The following is a 19181-nucleotide window of genomic DNA, read 5'->3' as shown; positions in this document are numbered from 1 at the left end:
TTGGGTCGCGTGCGCGCGGGTTTGCAGACTGCGGCGACACTCCCGCCTCCGCGCTGGCGCGCCTGTTACCGCCGTTACGGTGACCGTTGTTGTTTAGGACGACTTCGAAGAGGTTGCGCATCCGGGATGGTGGTGGTTGCCGGTGAGTGGCATCGCTTGTCGAGGTCATCGAGGACGATGTCACGACATTGGGCGGCAGCGACTGCCCTGACGAAGTACGCGTGGCTTCCTCGTTCTCCTCCAAAAGGGGATCGCGTGTGGCAGCGGCCGAAAAAGCGACATCTGCCGCACAATCGGAGAAACTACGCCGTCTTCCCCGAGAGGAGACGTGCGGGCTTCGACTCGAGCGACTGCTTGAACCGCTGATGCTGCTGGCCACGCCAGGCATGTCGACACCATAGGGCTCCTCTGCGTTGTCATAGGGGCGTGCAGCGGAGGAATCGTGCGGCTTCAGCGTGATTGAGCGTCGGGCTCCTAGTTTGGAAACAGCATGAGCCGCATTAGTATGTGCTGATGCCTTGGCCGCGTGCGATACGACATGGGCAGAGGCGGGTCGTTGCAATATATCATGCCGTGCCGGATGCACTTCCACCTGGTGCTGCCACGTGTTCGCTGAATACCCCGCTGCTGCTGAGAGCGGTTCGTCTGCCTTGGCGCTCTGCACCCCGGTGCCGGCAATCATACGCCCACCAGTCTCGCCCTTCCTATTCTCTTGTCGGGGCTCGTGACTACCCGCCTGCGCCAGACGTGCAGTTGTTCCCCATGAAATGCCATCCAACCGCGTCCTCGAGGGAGGATTTAGTAACAGGGCGTTCATCCTTCTCTCTGGCTCGGCCGTGGCACGGGCAACACCACCCGACGCGTTTGCATGCCGGAAGCCACTCCACTGTGGTATGATGACCGGGTGGTGGGCCGACTGGGACGTGACCTTTTTTTTCCACCTGACCTCTTCTGTTTCCAATTCAAACGAGCGCGTTTTCGCGGGGGAGCGTCGCTGCAACGGAGCAGCCGCGTTGCTAAACTGTGTCAGCAGCGCCGGGATGCTGTCGTGGAGGGAGGGGCCGTCGTAAAACGACTTTGGTGGCGAGGGAGCCCTTACACTTGCTGTTGTGGTTTCCACCGCTCCCGATGTGGACGCGGAGGCGTGTGCAGGGTAGACGGAGATAGGGGAGAAGCTCAAGTAAGGTGAGAGTGGAGCACCGGCTGCCTCACGAGAATTTTGATCACCCTTCGACGTGCCCAAGGGACGGTGAAGGGTCGGGGCAGTGGTGTCCACTCTGGTGTCGCAGCGCCCCCAAGTACATTTTTCGCTACCGCTCCACTTACGCTCAGCGCTGTGTTGGGACTCGTGGGATAGGCCCACTTCGTGCACTTTCTCGGCATTTCCACTGTAGATCCTGGCGTGCGCATCACGAAGGTGTCGATGCTGCTTCATGCTTCACAGCGCCGATGGAAAGTTTTAGGAGGCAAGGGCGCGCACGCGGGAACGTGCGTGCGCGTGTGTGTGTGTGTGATCTAGAAAAAAAGAAACGTCTTTTTCTCCCACCCCCTCTCCAAAAAATAAAAAAGAAAGGGCAAAGATGAGGGGTGTGTTGGGTGGCTGGGGACGTGGTGGTGGTGTGAGATTGCCGAATGGTTAAAAAAGATTCAAGAGTGGAAATAAAGGTGCGCGACGAGGGTACAAACACACACGCCGACGCCTTCTATACATATAGGGAGCCCAGTACTTCACGCATATTGCGTCACATCACCGTAGGCAGACGCAGCTTCCGTTCCTGTGAGAGTAGCAGCAGCAGTGTATGAGCATGGGCATGAATGTAAGCAATTGGTGCAGATGCTCGCGGTGGTTCGGTGAGATGGGGCAAAGAGTGTGAGTGTGGTAGTGAGAGATGAGCAGCGAAGTCCAAAAAAGTGGAGTGTGGAGAGTGGAGGAGAATACAGATAGGTGTAATTGTGTAGGCCACTATGCCCAGGCGGCATGGGTGGAGCTTGCAGTCACCCGAAAAAAAAGACCTGGAGGGGCGTCGGCAGCGTTGAAGGGCCATGACTAAAAGAATAGCAGCATTATGGTCTTTCTTTGCTGAGTGAACAACATCCCTCCCTCCCTCCCTCCCTCCTGTCAGGCTAAGGTAACATGACTGTACCTTTGAACGTGCAGCGGCACCGCACGATGAATTCGAGGCGATTCAACGCTTCTTCTTTTCTTTTTTTTGTTGTGTGCGTTTGCGGCGCGATACCCAGGCATGCAACACTTGAGCCACTGAAGCACTCGCTGATGAACACAGCCACACCCACAAACGGCAACGCGCGCTGTTTTTTCTTCGTATTATTTTCTTTTTTTTTACTGTACTGACTAGAAAAAGCGTAGATCACACACCGGTTCACATCCCATATCATCTCCCCTCCTCCTGCTTCAAGGGGGAAGAGGAGAGGGGGGGGGGCGCCACATGCCCCACACGTTGGCACGTTTTTGGAAGCACCCACGATCATCTCAAACAGGCATATATATATATATGTATATATTTATAGTGTTGTCACTGCTGAGGAATAAGCTTGGGGGAGAGAGAGGTGAAGATACGTGTGTGTGCTGAATAAGGCAGATCTACGGTGGGGGCGGAGGTTCACCACCACCACCACCACCATTAGCCGACAGTGTGCGCGCGCACTTGTGAGAGTTGATCGGATGCACTCTCTGCTGGCTCGCCTGCCTCCTCTCCCCTCTCCACCGAGGGGGGGGGGGGGCTGGCCGACTGTGAGGCATATTTCTCCGGGTTACACCGGTGAGTGAACTCGAGGAGGCGAAGGGAAGAAAGGGCGCCCAACACAAAACGGTTACTATCGGCGATATGCGTTCTCCCGACGGCGCAGAGCGTCCTCGCGACGGTCGTTATAGGCATGGCTATGCGAGCTGCTGCTCGCTGTTTCTCGGCGATAGCGACGACTGTTTTCCTCGCCGCCGTGCACGCGTGAGGAGCGACGATCGTCACGGTCGTCACGGTCGCCAGAGCGTCTGCGGCGGCGGCTAGTGCCACTGCTGCTGGTGTGGTGGTGATCGCTTCCTCGTGAACTGTGGTGCCGGTGCCGGTGCCGCCTTTCATCCTCGTCATTACGGTGTCTCCGCCGACGCTCATCACCATCTCGGTCGCGGTGGTGCCTGCTTGAGTGATGGCGCTCATCATAACGGCTTGACGTCGGCCGGCGACTACTGCGTTCGTCGCGAGACGTCCGCTCGACCTTCTCGGTTCGCGCATCCCCACTTGGCGTCCCACGCGGCGTCGAAGATTCGGAGGAGGACGAAGAGGATATGAGCGAGGACCAGCTTTCAGCAGTGTCGCTGCCATTTCCAGTCATCTTGTCATCCTCGTCGTCATCGGCGATGAACATGTTTGCCTCGGTCGCGGAGGTGTGCGCTGTCTGCGACGTTGCACCCCCAACAGGCAGCGGGGGCGGCATAGCAGGCGGCTTGTGGTGGCCGCGAGGGAAGAGTGCGCGGTACTCCGCCGGGTAGTCCCGTATTGCTGAGTCAAAGCCAATGTAGTGGAAGTACTCGAGCCACTCCTGCCGGTACACGCGCTCTCTCGTCACCGGGTCGTACTCGGGCGGAATCACATCCATTTTTCAAGTATCGAATGACGCACCAAATATGTATATGTATATATATATATATATACACATATATATATATATATATATACCCCCACCTTGGCACGAAAGGAGGAGGAGGAAGAGCCACTGTGAAAGATTGGTGGTGGCAACGATGGTGGTGCAGACACGCGAGAAGGGAACACTGGCGCTGGTGGTTACTGATAGCCGATGTACACCGTATTCACTCAGGCAGGGGTGCGGATGGGCGGAAAAGAAAGAGGCAAGGAGGTGGGGGAAGGTGCACAGTGTGGGTACTCCTCTATCCGCGTTCAAGACCTGCAGTACGTGCTTTTGTATAACATCGAGTGGCGCAAAGTTCTGGGCGACGGTGAAGCGGGAACGCGTGCACCAATGCAGCTTAACACGTTTCCACGGGGAAACTTTCAAAGTGGCTTGCCGTCATCCATGTGGTCGATGTTGTTCAGCAACACTCCCACCCTTCAAGCTCGCCGATGCGCTGTCGCTTGTGGCGAGAGTATGGGCGCTGCATCCAAATGAAGGAGGCAAAGAGAGAGAGGAAGAAACATCTCAAAGGGGCAATAGATGCCCCTCCCCTCCCCTCCCCTCCTCTCCCAAAAAACAAGTTGCTCTAGTGCCCTTGGCAGCACAATTTGCGTGCGGGTTATCCCTCTTTTTTTCCTTGTTTTAGGAATATGCAAGTGTACGCCTCATACAGTCTGAAAAAAGTTTTTCACTGCTGCCATCATGTATCCACTACACACACAACACACAACACACATACACACACACAACACAGTTACAGACCAAAAGACGCGAGTGACTTAATGGGCGTCTCAGACCCCCTCTTAGCTTATTGGTTGTGTTGAACCGCTCGTGTTAACGAGGCAGTCGCTTAACCTCGGAGACAAACACGCAGACAGTCATACACACACACACACACACATGGACGGGGAGAGAGGGGGGGGGGAGGGAGGGTTGGAGGGATACACACAGACAGACACAGACAAATTCACTTGTCTAAGTTGCACCGACAGTCACGATTTGAATGCGTAGATAGCACACACGCACACACACACACACACCGCACAAATATAGACACATATATGCACAATGGAAACTGTACATACAAAGAGTTGGTGGTGATGGTCTGCCTACACAGTGCTTTCTCCTCTCTAAGGATGACAGTCGACAGCACCAAAAAAAAATTACTTTCTCGGCCCCACGCGCACGCAAAGGCAAGGATGCCCCCCCCAGGGCATGCGCCCCCCACCTCTCCTCCATTACACATACACGCGCGCGCGCACACACACACACACGCACACGCACGCACACACAACCATGTACACGAAAGAAAAAGGTCATTTTGTCTATTTTCTCTGTCGAGGCAGATCATGAGAGCTGAAGGTGCTGCAGTTGGTTCTGTATCCACTTGATCTGCTTCTTGTTGCTTTCCGAGGTGAAGCTGCTCAGTGCCCGGTTAATTGCCCCGTCTACGGCTTCTGCCAGCAGCGCCTGCTTCGCCTGCGCCCGCATCTGGGGATTTGGTACGTGGCGAAGCACGGATGCCATGTCGCCAATGACCATAAGTGCCGCCATCTGCGTTTCTTCGAACTCACCAGCATTTGTAGCGGTGTGAAGGGCAAAGCTCAACATGTTCGCCAAGTACGGCGCCAGGGCATCCACATCGCTGCTCTTAAAACACTGTGTGATAGAAGAGTAGAAGGAGGCAGTCGTCTCCCAGAGGTTCATGACGTACTCTTCGCCCTCCGAGTCGCCGCGGATGTCTATCTCGCAACTGGCGCGAAAGAGTTGGTCCACCAGCGGCATCAGCGCAGCCATGTACGGCTTGAAACGCTCGCTGCCCAGTACGTTGAGAATGAAGTCGCTGAAGCAGCTGAGGAAGGAGCACTTAAGCTCCCTATCCACCTCCGTATTCGTGAGGTTGACGTACAGAGTGTTCATGATGTCCGACTCGAAGGGGAGCAGCGAGAGACGGCAGGAGAGACTGAGGTCACCCACCGCGGCCACCACACCGTAGATGCTGTCTGGTTCGTCGAAGGCCTGCAGGTACTTCAGCACGTGCGGGATAACCTTCGCCAGGTAGGGCTCCAGCTGCTCCTTGGCAACGTAGGCGATGCTGCCGATCGCCACCAGCGCCTCCTGCTGCACGTAGTCGGTAGGAAGCTCGATCACTTGAATGAGTGCCTGCATCGAAGCGTCCAGGTATGGCATAAAGCTTTGGCCCAGCTTGCGCGCAAGGGCTGACAGCGCACCACAGAGAAGTCCCATCATTGCTTCAGCTTCAATGTTGTCACCGCTGGACTGTTGTAGCGAGTTCAGCTGAGGGCCCATGCGAGCTAACAGTTCCTGAGGCAATTGAACCAGGTAGGCACTGCAGCAGTCATTGGCGGCTGCGTCTACGAGGGCATTCAGTGTTTCCTGAGCAGCGCGCTTGAAGTCGTTCGTCGCGCCGTGGTCAATGGCATGCAGCAGAACGACAATGAGGTCGCCATAGTAGCGCGAGATCTCGTTGGTTTTCTGGTCCTCCTCTTCCTCGTACGCGAGGGCGATGTTGTTGATGATGTGGCACGCGCGAACACCCATGCGTGCGTTATCGCCACCGATCATCGGTCCTACATCGTTCATTAAGCGCTGCAGCAGATCGGGGGTCTGCAGGAAAATGTCGACGAAGCCCTCGCACACAAGCGCCAGCACCCACGCACTCGTATCCGCCACCATCTCATTCGAGTCCCGGAGGTACTCCATGAGGCCAGGGACTGCCTGCGCTACAGTGTCCTGGATGGCCTCCTGTGCCGCTTCGTCCTGGACTCCAATGATACACCCAAACGCCATCACGGATGCTTCGCGTTTGCGCCACTCCGGACTGTTGATGTTGGCGTACACAAACTCCATCACAGGCCCCTGGATGGGGCCGCCCACGGCTTCCGCGAGGCTCTGCAGCAGCTTACCGCCAGCCACTGAAAGATTCCAGTCATCCTCCGTCTGATCTTCTTCTTGTCGGATGAGAAGCTGCTTGCAAATGTCAACCAGAAAGGTCAGACCCTGCACGCTGTATTGCAGGCATGACTGCATGTCTCCGTCCTCCTTCATGTCCCGCTCCACCTCGCAGATCGAAATCCAAAACTGGATTGCTTGCAGACCCACCGCCTCCTCGTCGTGAAAAATTGCGCTCGTGGTGATTTCGTGAAGTCGCACAATGTATTCAGGCAACGTTGAGTAGTAGAGCTCTGCTACCTTTACTAAGCTCTCCATGGCGCGCTCTCGCGTGCGCGCCGTCGTGCACGACTTGGCGGTCTCACAGAGAGCTGTCACAAGGTAGCTGCGCTGCTCGGGGACGTCCATGTTGTCGTGGATGTATTCCATAGCGTTGCACAGGGCGTTCGTGGCACTGAACTTGACATCTTCGTTGGTGCTTGCCATGCATTGTACAATTACAGAGAGTACGTCCGTCGTGCTTGGTTTAAGCGCCGCCTCCACCTCTTCGTGGTCTCTGCCTTCTTCGCAGATGTAGCCAATGGCGGTGAGGGCTGCTTCCTGGTGCTGCTCAGAGGAGGACTGGGCTGCGCCCACCAGAATCCCCATCAGCTCCGGCCACTCCCCGGAGGGTAGCTCGCTGCGGGCCAGGCTACCAATGATGTTGGCGGCAACTGTGCGAACGTCTCGACTGGGACTGCCGAGAGTACCCAGTACCTCATTCTTGACCTGCTGCCGCACGTTCGCGGGCAGGGCACGCCACCGCTCCTCCAGCGCGTGTCTTGCCGCCACTTCGCGAAGGGATGGTGCCACTGCATTCTTTAGCAGTGTCCCCGCCATGTTTCGAGCAAACGACGGCTTGCTCTCGTCACGGAACTCTTGCAGCATTGTCGTCATGAAGGTAGAAAGATCCGTTTCCTTCGCATTATTCACAGCCGTCTCTGCGGGTACCCGGATAGAGGGCTCCGGGTTGCCTAGGGCCATCAGGAGGTCTGTAATACTCGACATGATGACTGATATTTGTTATTTTTCTCTGTGACTTTGTGTATTTATTTGTATATATATATACATATATATGTATATATATATATGTATGTGTGTATGTGTACGTGTTTGTCTGTGTGTGTGTGTGTTTTAGACTCACACTTCACATCTGTAGTCAAGCGTAGGGAGATGAGGGGGTAGGCGGGCGTTAAGGAAACTAACTGGGTGCAGCGTGGGCGTCGAGAGCAGCGAGGCAATCAACAACAACGCCTCCCTCTCTCCCCCTTTTTTTACAGACAACCCAGTCGTGAGGGGAGACACACGCGCGTGCGTGTGTGCGTTTTTTTTTGTCCCACAGGGCCTTCGTGCCTTTCTCTTGTGATCCTTCTTCACCTCTGCGCAACACTAAGATGAACTGGAGGAGGTCACGCGGGAGAAAGAGAAGCGATTATTTCTTTTTTTTTCCAGTGGAGAGGGACACGAGAATCAGTGCTATCGGGAATGGTGTGGGGGAGGGAGGGAGGGAGGGTGGGGGTAGGCGTGAGGGGCTGTGTGGGTGAGTGTGCAGATTGAGGCTAGAGATACACGCAGGACCCCTGACTGATGGGCAAGCGAGTGCGTGTGTGTGTATGTGCGTGAGGTAGAGTGCTACTGTATCTCATATATATATATATATGTATATACATATGAATATCCAAGTGGGGTGTGGGGGATTGCGCACGTGGATGTGTTCGTGTGCCGTCATGGGTGGGCAGTCGTTTCGAGGACACAAAGGGCGTAGGAGGAGGAGGAGGACAGGGGGGGGGTGGGTGGGGTGGGGGATCCCATGCTAGTGGAAATAGTGTTTATATATACAACACGTTTGGCGTGCGTGATTGACATGTACATACAGCTCAAAGCCGAAGGGAAAGTGGTTTTTGTGGCATTTCTCCAAATTCGCATGCACCCTCCCGTTAATGCCGCACATGCAACCCCCCCCCCCCACAGCTCAGGTGGCGGCGACTGGTCAGCACGCACATATTTTTCCCTCCTTCTCCCCCTCCTTCCCTGAATGCACTTCTTCTACTTATGCAGCAATTCTCCAGTACACTCTAGGCAAGCGGAGTATTTCTAAGCGCCGGGCATCTCCCCTCCCCCCTCCCCCCCCTCAATCAGAGCCGGGGGGCAGCGGTGATGGTGAAATGGATGCTGCCGGCATACAGCGTTCTCATCGCACTCTACGTTCTGACACCATAGCTTTTATCGCTGCTTGTATACACACAATGGGCAACGCGTGCCAGTCCACTGCCCCGCCTCCCTCCTCCTTTCCCTCTTCTTCAATTGTGCGGTTTGCTCTCGGTTGGGAATACACACACACATACGCACACACATTCACCTACACGCATACAGCGTGTGGTATAGATCGAGGTGTGTGTAGGCCCCACGTGCTGGACTTATTCTTCAGCGACAAGAGCAACGAACACTGCCCCTCTTCAGGTGCTGGGAAGGGGGGTAGAGGGGGTGGGGGGGTGGGGGTGGGCCACGGGCAACAAAAAAGTAGGAAACATAAACCAAGCGAGCAAAATAACAGAGAGAGGATGAAGACACAGAAAAATAAACCAGACGTGAGCTCGTGGGTGGTGGTGGTGGTGGTGGCGGCGGGGAGACACACACACACACACACACACATAATGATAGGACACCACGATGAACACAGAAGAGTACTCTAAGTTAAAGAAAGCCGTTGTGCTGGGAGGCCCCCCTGTAGGAGGGGGGTGGGGGGTGGAGAAAATAAAAACGACAAAAACTAACCAAAAAAAAGTATATATATATACCGTCGCCACACCGCCACAAATACAACAGCAACACCGAGTTCAACAGCCGCGAGGGCAACCGTCTTCGTTCACTTCGCCAGTACATTGCGTGAACAAACCATATGCGTCTATCTTTCTTTCTCTGCCCCCGTCGACAGTGGGCAGTTGACGTCATCAGGGCGCTAGCGAGGGAAAAAACAAAGGATGGGGAGGACCGTCACGGGCGAAAGTAGCGGCAACCTTATCTTTTGTACCGCATCACCATGGAGAGGTGTTGCTTCAATGTGTCACCGCGATCTCCGTGAAATCAAAGAGGTCCCTGCGTGTGTGTGGCTGAGTTTCGCGGACGGATGTCTGCGCCTGAACCACACTTGCTTTGTACTACCCCACTCACACCAAACAGGACATAATCTCATTTATAAAGAATTGCCCCACCCTCCCTCCCCGCACAGACATACAGCAAACATCGAGGTAAGGTAAAAAAAAAAGGTGACGATACAGAGCACAGGGGCCCATAAAATTACCTCAAATACTTTGTTTTTTTCTCTCTCCCCTCACCTTTACTCCTCTTCTTCTCCCCCTTCAAAAAAAAAAAAGTGAGTCATCGCGTGATGGGGCTGAGTGTGGGCATGCCGACACCACATGCGTATAATATAATGACGGCAATCGGGGAGAGGTGTATCACTCTCTCTATACGGCGACTCGTTTTTCTCCGTACCCACCTCAGGATATCTGCCTCCTCTCCCCTTTCCTCCCGGAACCCCGCCTTTGGCCCCCCACCGACAACGCTGACAAAAAAGAGAAGGGGATGCGATGCGAGGAAAGAAAGCAGCGTCAGCCACACACACACACACACACAGACGCACAGGGAAACGTATATGTTCAAATGTATACATACACATATGCACATAATCATCTAGTCGTGTGCGAATGTGTGTAGACAAATTAACAGCAGAAAAAGTCGCAAGAATATAAAGAAAAGACGGCGTCAACTCATCTCCCCTTCCCCCCCCCCTCGTCGTGAAAACAAAACAGAAAAAAAACAGAAACATGCGGGGGGGGGGCGGCGGCGGTCAGTGCCGTGCGGGAGTGGTGGATGGGGGAATGCCGCCAAGCAGCGCCGAGGCCGCTGCGGTAGTGGCGGCCGCGTTGAGGCGACGGTCGACTTCGTCCTGTCGCAGTTTCTCCGGACTTGTGCCGAGCGGTGGCTGATAGTTTACGTCCGTCGGATCTAGGTTATATTGGTTTGCACAGACTGGGGGTTGCGATTGCAGCGTTTCCCCGGAATAGGAAACGTCCATGTCCACGTCACGTGAATCTTTTTCGGCAGCGAGGGCGTCATGATCATCGTACTCGCCGAACACGCGGGCAGGACTACCCCCGTTGGTGTGCTCGTTCAGATGCCGCTGGAGCGCTTCCTGCGCCCGTTTTCGCTCAAGCTTCTCATCACGCCGCTCGTGCCTGCGGATGGCGCTGGGGGCGTTGGGACCAAATCGTTTTTCATCGTGGTGTATAGCGGAGCGGTACACGGCGGGCAGCAACGTCGTCGATTCCTCATCAGCGCTACGCTTCTGGGAGTTGATAGTCTCGCGCATCGCCGCGATGCGGGCGGCCGCGGGACTGGCATAGATGCGACTATCAGCGCAGTTAGCGAGGGTCGCGTCCTTCGGGATGTTGAAGTTGCGGCGTATACCCTCCTCGCGTGGGTCTGGTCCATCCAGCGATGTCTTGCCAAATCCTGCATTGCTGTAAGGGATCCCGCGTTCGACGCAGAGTGCCCTGCCGCGGCGCCACCGCTCTGATTTGGCAATGAAGTAGTTGCGCATCGCACGGTCCCTACGAAAAGCAGCCTGAAGCAGCGTGGCTGCGTATTGTTCAGCCACCGTGACGCTGCTTGGCGGCACCTTTCTGTAGGATGCCGGCAGCGCACCAAGCGAGCGCTCCGATAGATGCCAGGCAATGTCTCTAGGCGCCTGGCTCCCGGATGTGTCCGCATCGTCCGCCTCGAGGAACGCGATGGCCATCACGCGCTGTGCGAGCGGCATTAGTACCTCGTAGTAATAAACACGGCCGTTGTGATCGGGAATGTTGTACTCGCGGAGAAGCCGTAGCAACTCGATGCGGTTGCGGCGGTCGCTGATGCCCAGCGGCAGACGCAGCTCCTCCAACAGCTCCGGGAGCACTGCGCTCGGCAGCCACATGGTGGCGTTGGGGTCCCTTTTCGACCACAGGAGGCGGAAGCGGCGCAAGTCGTCGAGACGGGTGACGGCGGAGTGCATGCGCACGGCGGCGATGTACTTGTCCAACGCGACTGCCATATACAGGGTGCTTAGGAGAAGGAAGAAGCCGATGGCCATGGCGATGTAGTACACCGGCGCCCAGTTCGTTGGCCCGCATCGGCCGGTGGGGCGGGTACAGTAATCGCCGCGATCCAAGCTGCCTCGTAGCATTGTTGCCCAGTTCTGTAGAGTGGATAGGCGGAGCACCATTATGAGTGCATTGACGAAGGTGCCAAAATTGTTGTACTTATCATCGATGTAGTGGCCGAAGGGCACAACGTAGCCCAAGAAGTGTAGTCCCAATATCGCGAAGACATACACGGCGATTATGTACACGAACGTGACGCTGATGACCCCCGACACCGACGCCTTCAGCACTTCGCAGAGGAGAGAGAGGTGTGTAGGGGATGGCAGCACGAGGCCAATCAAGTGCAACACCCGCCCCACTCGTAGCATGCGCAGCACATTCACGTTGAACGGCACCTGAGTGGTGGCGGTGGTGTTGAGACCAATCTGGATGTAGGAGAGGATAACGACAAGAAGATCCCAACAGTAGGCCCAGCGCGTGAAGAACCGCAGGCCGTGCGCGACGAGACGCAGAATAACCTCGAGGGTGAAGATGGCGACCCAGAGATACTGAAGTGCGTCGAGCGCGTTCTTCTGCGTGCTGCTCATCTGGTACCACTCGAGTGCCATTGTCAGCATGTTGAAGACGAGAGTGAGCCCCATAACCGCCTCAAACCAGCGATTCGAAACCAACAAATGCAGCCCGCGGGATATGGCGTTGTTCAAAGGCAGAAACTGTGGCTTGGGTTTCAGCTGCAGGATCATGCCTTGCATGCGCAGCCACACCCGATGCTCAATTGTCGTCCCCATCGCATCCTCCGTGGCGCTCTTCGCCAGCATGTAGCAGTATATCACGGCCGAGATGAAGAGCGTGAAGAAGAAGAAGTGCGACACGTAGTAGTAGGCGATGAAAACCAGGCCTAGGTACGGGTGTCGGTTAGTCCCGGGCGAAGGCAGGGTTGAGTGGGGGCCGGAGGCACTGTAAATGACGTCCAGCCACTCCGCGCCGGTGCTGATTTCAAAGGTGGTCAACAGACTCTCGTAGAAGTTGCGGAAGTTGCGCTGGACGGGTGCCCACGTGTACCCCGCCGCGACGCACTGCGTGGCATCCACAATAGCGGCGTTGCTGCAGTAGTTCATCTTGTTCATGAACATGGAGACGAAAAGGATGGCCCACACAATGTAGTTCATCAGCATCAACAGACACACATTCGCCAGGATGGGAATGCTATCCCAGATGGTACGTACCACGAGCGACATGCTGCTGCTGCCCCACTTCCAGTAACGAAGCGGTCCCAGGATACGGAAGCACCGCGTCACTTTCAGGTAGCGTAGGAAGGTGGTCGTGGTGCTGAACGACGCCAGAGAAATGACTACGATAACAAAGTCGAAAACGTTCCACCGGTGCCAGAAGTACGCACGCCCGACCGGCAACACGACTCCCATGCTGATCCACTTGAGCACCATCTCGGCTACGAAGATGATGGAGAAAATGTCGTCGAGCGCGTGTAGCGCCACGTACTTGTCACTGTTAGAATTGCCACCGAAGTCACGACTGCCTTCTGCTGGAACATAGATCGCCAAACAGACCGAGGCGGCATATATGACACATAGTATGAGAATCTCGAACCAAATCGAGTCCACCACGGCCGACACCGCCCGCCGCACCGGATTGGACGGCGAGAGCACGAAGAAGGCGTGCTCCTTCCAGGTATTCTTGTAGTTCTTTTCCTGCACTTGCGCTTCTTGTCTCTGCTGGTGTGCCAGTATATATGCCAGAGTGGCGCGGCCGACCTGCTCCTCGCCGACGTGCAGCCCCAGCAGCCATTGTTGCAGCTCTAGCGCCTCTAGCGTGCGGTTCCACGTCCGCTCGCGCTCTGGCAAGTCCATGCAAGACAAGTTCTCAATCGTGTCGAACAGCAACATACCGCAGCTCCAGGCTTGTCCCAGTACCACTTCCACCATCCGTTTGGTCGGCGTCACTTCATGGTCGGCTTGCATCCTGACATACCCGATCAGCGCGTTCAACACCAGCTGCTGGGAGCTACGCACGGCCGCCATGTGGCAATGCTCGGCGTGCAATGCCTCGGCGGTGCGCTGCGCCACACTTGGTGGAGCACGCAGCGGCATCTGCATGTACGTATTGCAGTCTAGGCAAGACTCGAATACGCGACGACCATTCTCCACGGTGCTCTTGTAGCGTAGACGGGGCCCAGGCAGGAGCAGGTGTTCAAAGTCTTCCTCTGCTACACCGTCTTCGGGGCTGCTGTAGTCGGTGGTTCCTTCCCGGTCTGCACCGGCGCCGACGGAGCGGGCATTGCCCAGCTTTGTCAGCCGCGGGGCCAGAGTGATGTTCGCGTTGTTCGTTTGCTCCGCAGCTAGGGCGCCCGCCATACGTGTCACACTGGTGCCGCTGGCGCTGGTGTCTTGACGCACTGGTGAGAGGCTGTGGCGGCTGTTTCGTAGCGGGTTCACCATGCCTCTGCGGTTGGTCCGCGAAGGGGACTGACTGCCTTCGACTTCATCTGACAATGCGTTGTGTGCCCCCCCAAGCGGGTGCTGTTGCTGGTGCGCCACGGCATGGGTGGTGGCTGGCACGGCGTGGAATTGTCGGGCAAAGCGCAGTTGCCCGCGATGCAGCGGCGCTCCACCCATCGAAAAGCCCATCTCCGTCGCTGGCAGGCTCGGCTGACGGTACAGACGACCGCCAATGTTGACGTACTGCGGGCCGTTGATGAGGGGGCCACCTTCATTGTTCACATCCCATCCACCCGTCTGGTGGTCTTCATCCACATGAACCCATTTTCTCTTTTCTTCATCGTAGTTCTCGCGGTAGTATCGGTCCTTAGACTCCACAAGGTGCAGCTGTCGCGCCATGTCCTCATTCAGAAAGTATATCTCATCTGGTGCAACATCACGTCTGTTGAAGCCGCCGTGTATATGCTTGAAGGAGCGCCATACGCTAAAGTCGAAGAAGGGCAATCGTGCAAAGCGACTGCGGCGTCCACCACGGCCGTGACTGCTGCCTGACATGAAGTAGGAGTCCTCCTCCTCTTGCTGCGCCTGCCACGCATACGTCATCACCGCAATGAAGAAGAAGCGGAAGATGAAGGCGACAAGGACGGTGGCGATGAAGTACATGACCGTGTAGCCCCCGCGCGCCCGCATACCAGACCACGACAGGTAGAGCCACTGCTCTCTGTTGACCGAGAAAGCCTGCGCCACTGCGTAGGCGGCGTGCGAGAAGGTATCGAATCGACCGCTGGTGACGTAATCGCTCGTGCTATAGTCGATGGTGCTCATGCGGCTGCCAAACAAGCTCATCCCCAGTAATAGCCACATGAACATGTATATTGTAAAGAGGACGAGGGCGTAGGCGATGTCGGGGAAGCCGTGGATGAGCACCCGCGCGACGCGGCGTAGCGGGCGGCACGATATAACGCGGAAGAGGCGCAGGAAGCGCACCCAGTTGAACAACGACGCCGTGTTGGTCCGGCTCCAGCCGAGCTGAAAAAGCGAGATGATGACAAACGTTGTTTCGACGAGGATGAGCATGTCCGTGAAGAAGGGACCGGGTCCCAGGGCGAGTAGACGAATGAGCAGCTCCAACACAAACATCACGGAAAAGCAGACACCCGCGATGAACGTGCCTTCCTCCCAAAAGTCTGGCATTGTGTCGAAGCGCGACGCGTTGAAGACAGCGTTGGCGATGATCAAAAAATACACGATGTAATTGAACACGGTGATCGGCGCGTTTTCACGAATGTTGCGCGCCATGCGAATAGGGGACATGCTCCCAGGTACCAGCCCCTCCTCGCGCATCCACGGTTTCTCCGTCTGTAAATCGTCAACGTCGTCGTCGATCAGGTGCCCCCTGCCACTCCGGCGCAGCTCTTCGCGTTCCTCGCGGCGCTCCTGCGCGCGCCGCTGACGCAGTCGGCGCAAGGCCTCTTCCTCGTACTTATTCGTGTAGGACAATGGCGAGAGTCCGTAGCGGTACTGCATCATGCGGTGCTCCCAAAGGTACTGCGTGATGATGCGCGGATAGCCCTCCGTGAACATATGGGCGATGTTGCGAACAATGTCGATCTTTTGCAACCACGTCTTGGCGTATTTGAAGTCGCCGCCTTCGGGGTCATTGATGACGTACTCTATCTGCTCCCGCTGCGCCGTTGCCGCCTGCGGCATCTGTGTCATCGAGGCATGCAGACGACTGACGGAGCCGTGATCGCTCATGCTGGACGCGCCCGAGAGCGAGCCATGCGCTGACATCAGGCGGCGGTTTGGGACCACACCAGCTGTTTCGCGTGTCACTGTTACTTTCGACGACTGTGCCCGCGGCGCACTGAGCGGGGGTCGCGCACTGCTCACAGGGCGACTGTGCCCACCGGCAACGCTATCCGTGCCACCACTGGGCATGCTGGCACGCGATCGGTCCATGTTGGTGGGTAGGGCAGAAGCTGAGTTGTAGATGTCGTTCTTCGTGTTGCTCGCACCGTTGGTGTACGGGTCCAAAAAGCGCAGCCGCTCCGCTTGAACATCTTGCCGAACTGCAAACGGAAGAGTTGTTTTGCGAGAGTTTCCAATGGCGTGAGCAGCGGGGTGGTGCTGCACATCACCAACACGACCGCCAAGTGCAAAGTCGTTGGGCCCCTGAGGGGGCTGCTCTGACGTCCCGGTCTGTGCATTTGATGTCAACGCCGCCCTGGTCGGAGCGCTGCCTTGCTTGCCCGCAGCCCGCCGCTTTCCGGTTTCGTCCTGTTTGACAATGAGGTCACCAAGAGCAGATTTCTGTAACCGGCGCTTGCGCTCCGCCTCCTCAGCGACGTCGCGCTGGCGCGTGAGGGCCAGGTGCAGCTGGATGCGCTGCTCGTCCGTCCACTTTGTCGCCTGAATCGCGCGGTGGTGATTTTTGCCTTGGGGGCCGTTCTTCTTCTTGTTCTCTATTGTGCTCCCGCTGTCTGTGTTGCCGTCAGTGAGGCGCTCGCGGTCCCGCTGCTGGAGCGTGTAGGCAGGGTAGTGAGACACGAGCCCGTTCTCGTCGCGTTCGACGTAGTCGCGCAGACGTACCATGGCCGACATGCGCTGGCGCTGCTCTGTGAGCATATGGTCGAAGAAGTGTAGCTGCTTTAGCACGAAATGCCGGCTCGTCTTTTCTATTTTCTCGAGAAAGACGCCGAGGTATAGAGAGGGCACAATCCACGAGCAAACAAGAATTGTAAAGGCGTAGTACAGGATCGCCATCACCGCCAGCCCGTCGTTGGTCTCCTGCAGCAGCTCGCTCCAGCCCTGGAACGTCATGATCTGGAACACCGACAGCATCGCATGACCAATGTCATCGAAGCTTCGGAAGTCGTAGTGTGGGTTTGGGAAGGCGTCCGCGTGGCAGGTGAAAAATCCCTCACAGTGGTGGCCCCAGTAAAACCCGTACTGCCCGGTCGACACGCTCCGGCACAGCTGAGACGTCACGGCGCCGGTGAGCGTGTTGACGCAGCGGCTGTGAAGCGTGCCGCCGAACAGCTGGAGTCCCAGAAGACCAAAGAAGAATATGAAGTACGTGAGCAAAATGGTCACGTAAAGGAGCCGGTTCGTGGAACGCAGGAGGGACTTGGCCAGTAACTTCATGTGCACAGGGGCGGGTGCGTATGTGAGACATTTGACAGCGCGGATGAGTCGCCAGGCGGTGAAGTTCCACAGCTCCGGCCACCACGTGCACTCCATGATGCTCAGCACGAGTACGGCCATGTCGAGACAGCGCCACGGGGAGCGGAAGAAGGAGCGCTTGTGCAGGACGCAGCCGACTGCAAAGAGGCGTGCGATTATCTCGAACCCGAGCAAACACGTGTAGAATACGTCGGCCCAGATAATGTAATCTGGCTTGCGGATGCCGCCGCGGAGGGTGGGGTAGCGGCTCCACGTTGCTTGAAAGATGGCGTAGCCGAGGATCATGAGAAGGATGAGCATCTCCATAAGCCAGTGGTGCAGGATGTTGTACACTATCACCCGTGGCATCCAACGAGCAGGGAATATGTAAAAGGAGCTGTACTGCAGTGCAATAGCGCGGTTGTGGATCTGATAAAGCCATGAGGTTCGCGTGATGTCATTCCACACGGTGTCCTCTGGCACCCGGCCGTTGGTGAGCGCGCGCAGCTTGAGTGTGTTGTGGACCGACACGACCGCATGCGGACGGAGTGGGTCGCTGCGTAGCCGCTGCGGGTCACATTCAATAACCGTTTCACTCGAGGAAAAAAAAGAGTCGTCGTCGGTGTACTCGGCGAACTGTTCCAAGAGCACTTCGTTATCATTGCGCGGCTGCCCATCGTCCTCACGCTCTGCTGCGGCCTTGTTGTACTCCACAAAGAACTTTTCAATGGGCTGTATACGAGCCAGGGGAATATCCATCAGCTCCTCCACACCATCATCCCCCTTGCTGGCGCGTGTGGAGGCACCGGCGGTGCTGTCACTGCGCTCACCCGAGGACGTCTTTTTGGACAGCTCGGCGCTAGGCTTGCCTTGAGATACCGACGGTGCCGGCGTTTCACTCTTCGGCGGGAGAGGCGGAGATTGGCGCCGTGCTGGCGTGCTGCCGGTGCTGTGGTTCTGCGGGTTTGTTGGTAGGCGCCATGCGCTGACAGAGGTGTTTATTGTTGTGCTCTGCAGCTCCGGTGTGAAGGTGCGGGCGGGCATTCCCGGCGCCTGGAGCTGCTGCTGGTGCTGCTCCGGTTGCTGTTGACGACTACCATGTGTTGACGAGGCGCGACTTGCTCGGGACGGTGTCTGCAAGGAAGAAAGGTCAGCACCTCGTGGGGGTGCGCTCGAGGTGCGCAAAGCAGTCGGGTTCTCTGCGGCGGTGGGTGTTGCAGAGCCGCGGTGCACCGGTGGTAGGGGTGGCGGCAGCGCGTGTTGCGTGTGGGTGCCTTGCGTGGCGCCACCAAGTGGCGTCGGGTTATCTTCATACGGATCGGCGCGACGTGTTGCGGATGTTCGGACATTTGGCGTGGATGCACGGTGATAAGAGTTCTGCTGTCGATAGCTGTTCGTCAGCTGTGCTCTATTGTTGCTCAGCGAGCTCATTTGGATGCTAGCGGCGTGTCAGGGGAAGGGATGAGCCAGGAGGAGGGGGGGGGGCGGTGCTGTGCTCCTTAGCGTGCTGCTTCTAGACCACCAGGTTGACAATAGACGCCGTTCGTGCGACGCACGTACAACCCCCCAAAAGATAAAGAAGAGGCGCAATGGGTGGAATTGAAAAAAAAGAATCAATAACAACAAATACACACACACACACACACATCAATCAGGCAAACACGACGTTTCCCACTACACTCTCTCGATCCAGAACCAGAGGACACACGCAGAGTTCTAAGCAGAAAAGGAGAGTTCGAGGCGTCACGACAAGGCAGGAAATGAACCCAGGGTAGGTGGGTGGGTGGGGGATCAGTTAAAGTGAAAGTATGGAGAG

At 56.6% G+C, this 19181-nt stretch overlaps 3 protein-coding genes across 3 annotated transcripts; all 3 read right to left on the bottom strand.

Annotated features, from left to right (window-relative positions):
* Nucleotides 1–2835: 2835 nt before the first annotated feature.
* Nucleotides 2836–3615, bottom strand: JKF63_01647 (uncharacterized protein; the record flags this gene model as incomplete). The annotated part of the gene is made up of 1 exon (XM_067897693.1): nucleotides 2836–3615. One exon carries the CDS (start codon nucleotides 3613–3615, stop codon nucleotides 2836–2838), a length of 780 nt encoding a protein of 259 aa, XP_067753850.1.
* Nucleotides 3616–4995: 1380 nt separating this feature from the next.
* On the bottom strand, nucleotides 4996–7608 carry JKF63_01646 (uncharacterized protein; the record flags this gene model as incomplete). Its single annotated transcript, XM_067897692.1, has 1 exon — nucleotides 4996–7608. The coding sequence occupies one exon, from the start codon at nucleotides 7606–7608 to the stop codon at nucleotides 4996–4998; it is 2613 nt and encodes an 870-aa protein (XP_067753849.1).
* A 2842-nt stretch (nucleotides 7609–10450) lies between these two features.
* Nucleotides 10451–18796, bottom strand: JKF63_01645 (uncharacterized protein; the record flags this gene model as incomplete). Its single annotated transcript, XM_067897691.1, has 1 exon — nucleotides 10451–18796. The coding sequence occupies one exon, from the start codon at nucleotides 18794–18796 to the stop codon at nucleotides 10451–10453; it is 8346 nt and encodes a 2781-aa protein (XP_067753848.1).
* Between the last annotated feature and the right edge of the window lie 385 nt (nucleotides 18797–19181).

Source organism: Porcisia hertigi, chromosome 34 (assembly GCF_017918235.1).
Source record: "Porcisia hertigi strain C119 chromosome 34, whole genome shotgun sequence".
In the NCBI taxonomy this organism is placed as follows: Eukaryota; Euglenozoa; class Kinetoplastea; order Trypanosomatida; family Trypanosomatidae; genus Porcisia; species Porcisia hertigi.
Note: the sequence above shows the minus strand (reverse complement) of the source record. Positions and strands in the feature narration are given on the sequence as shown.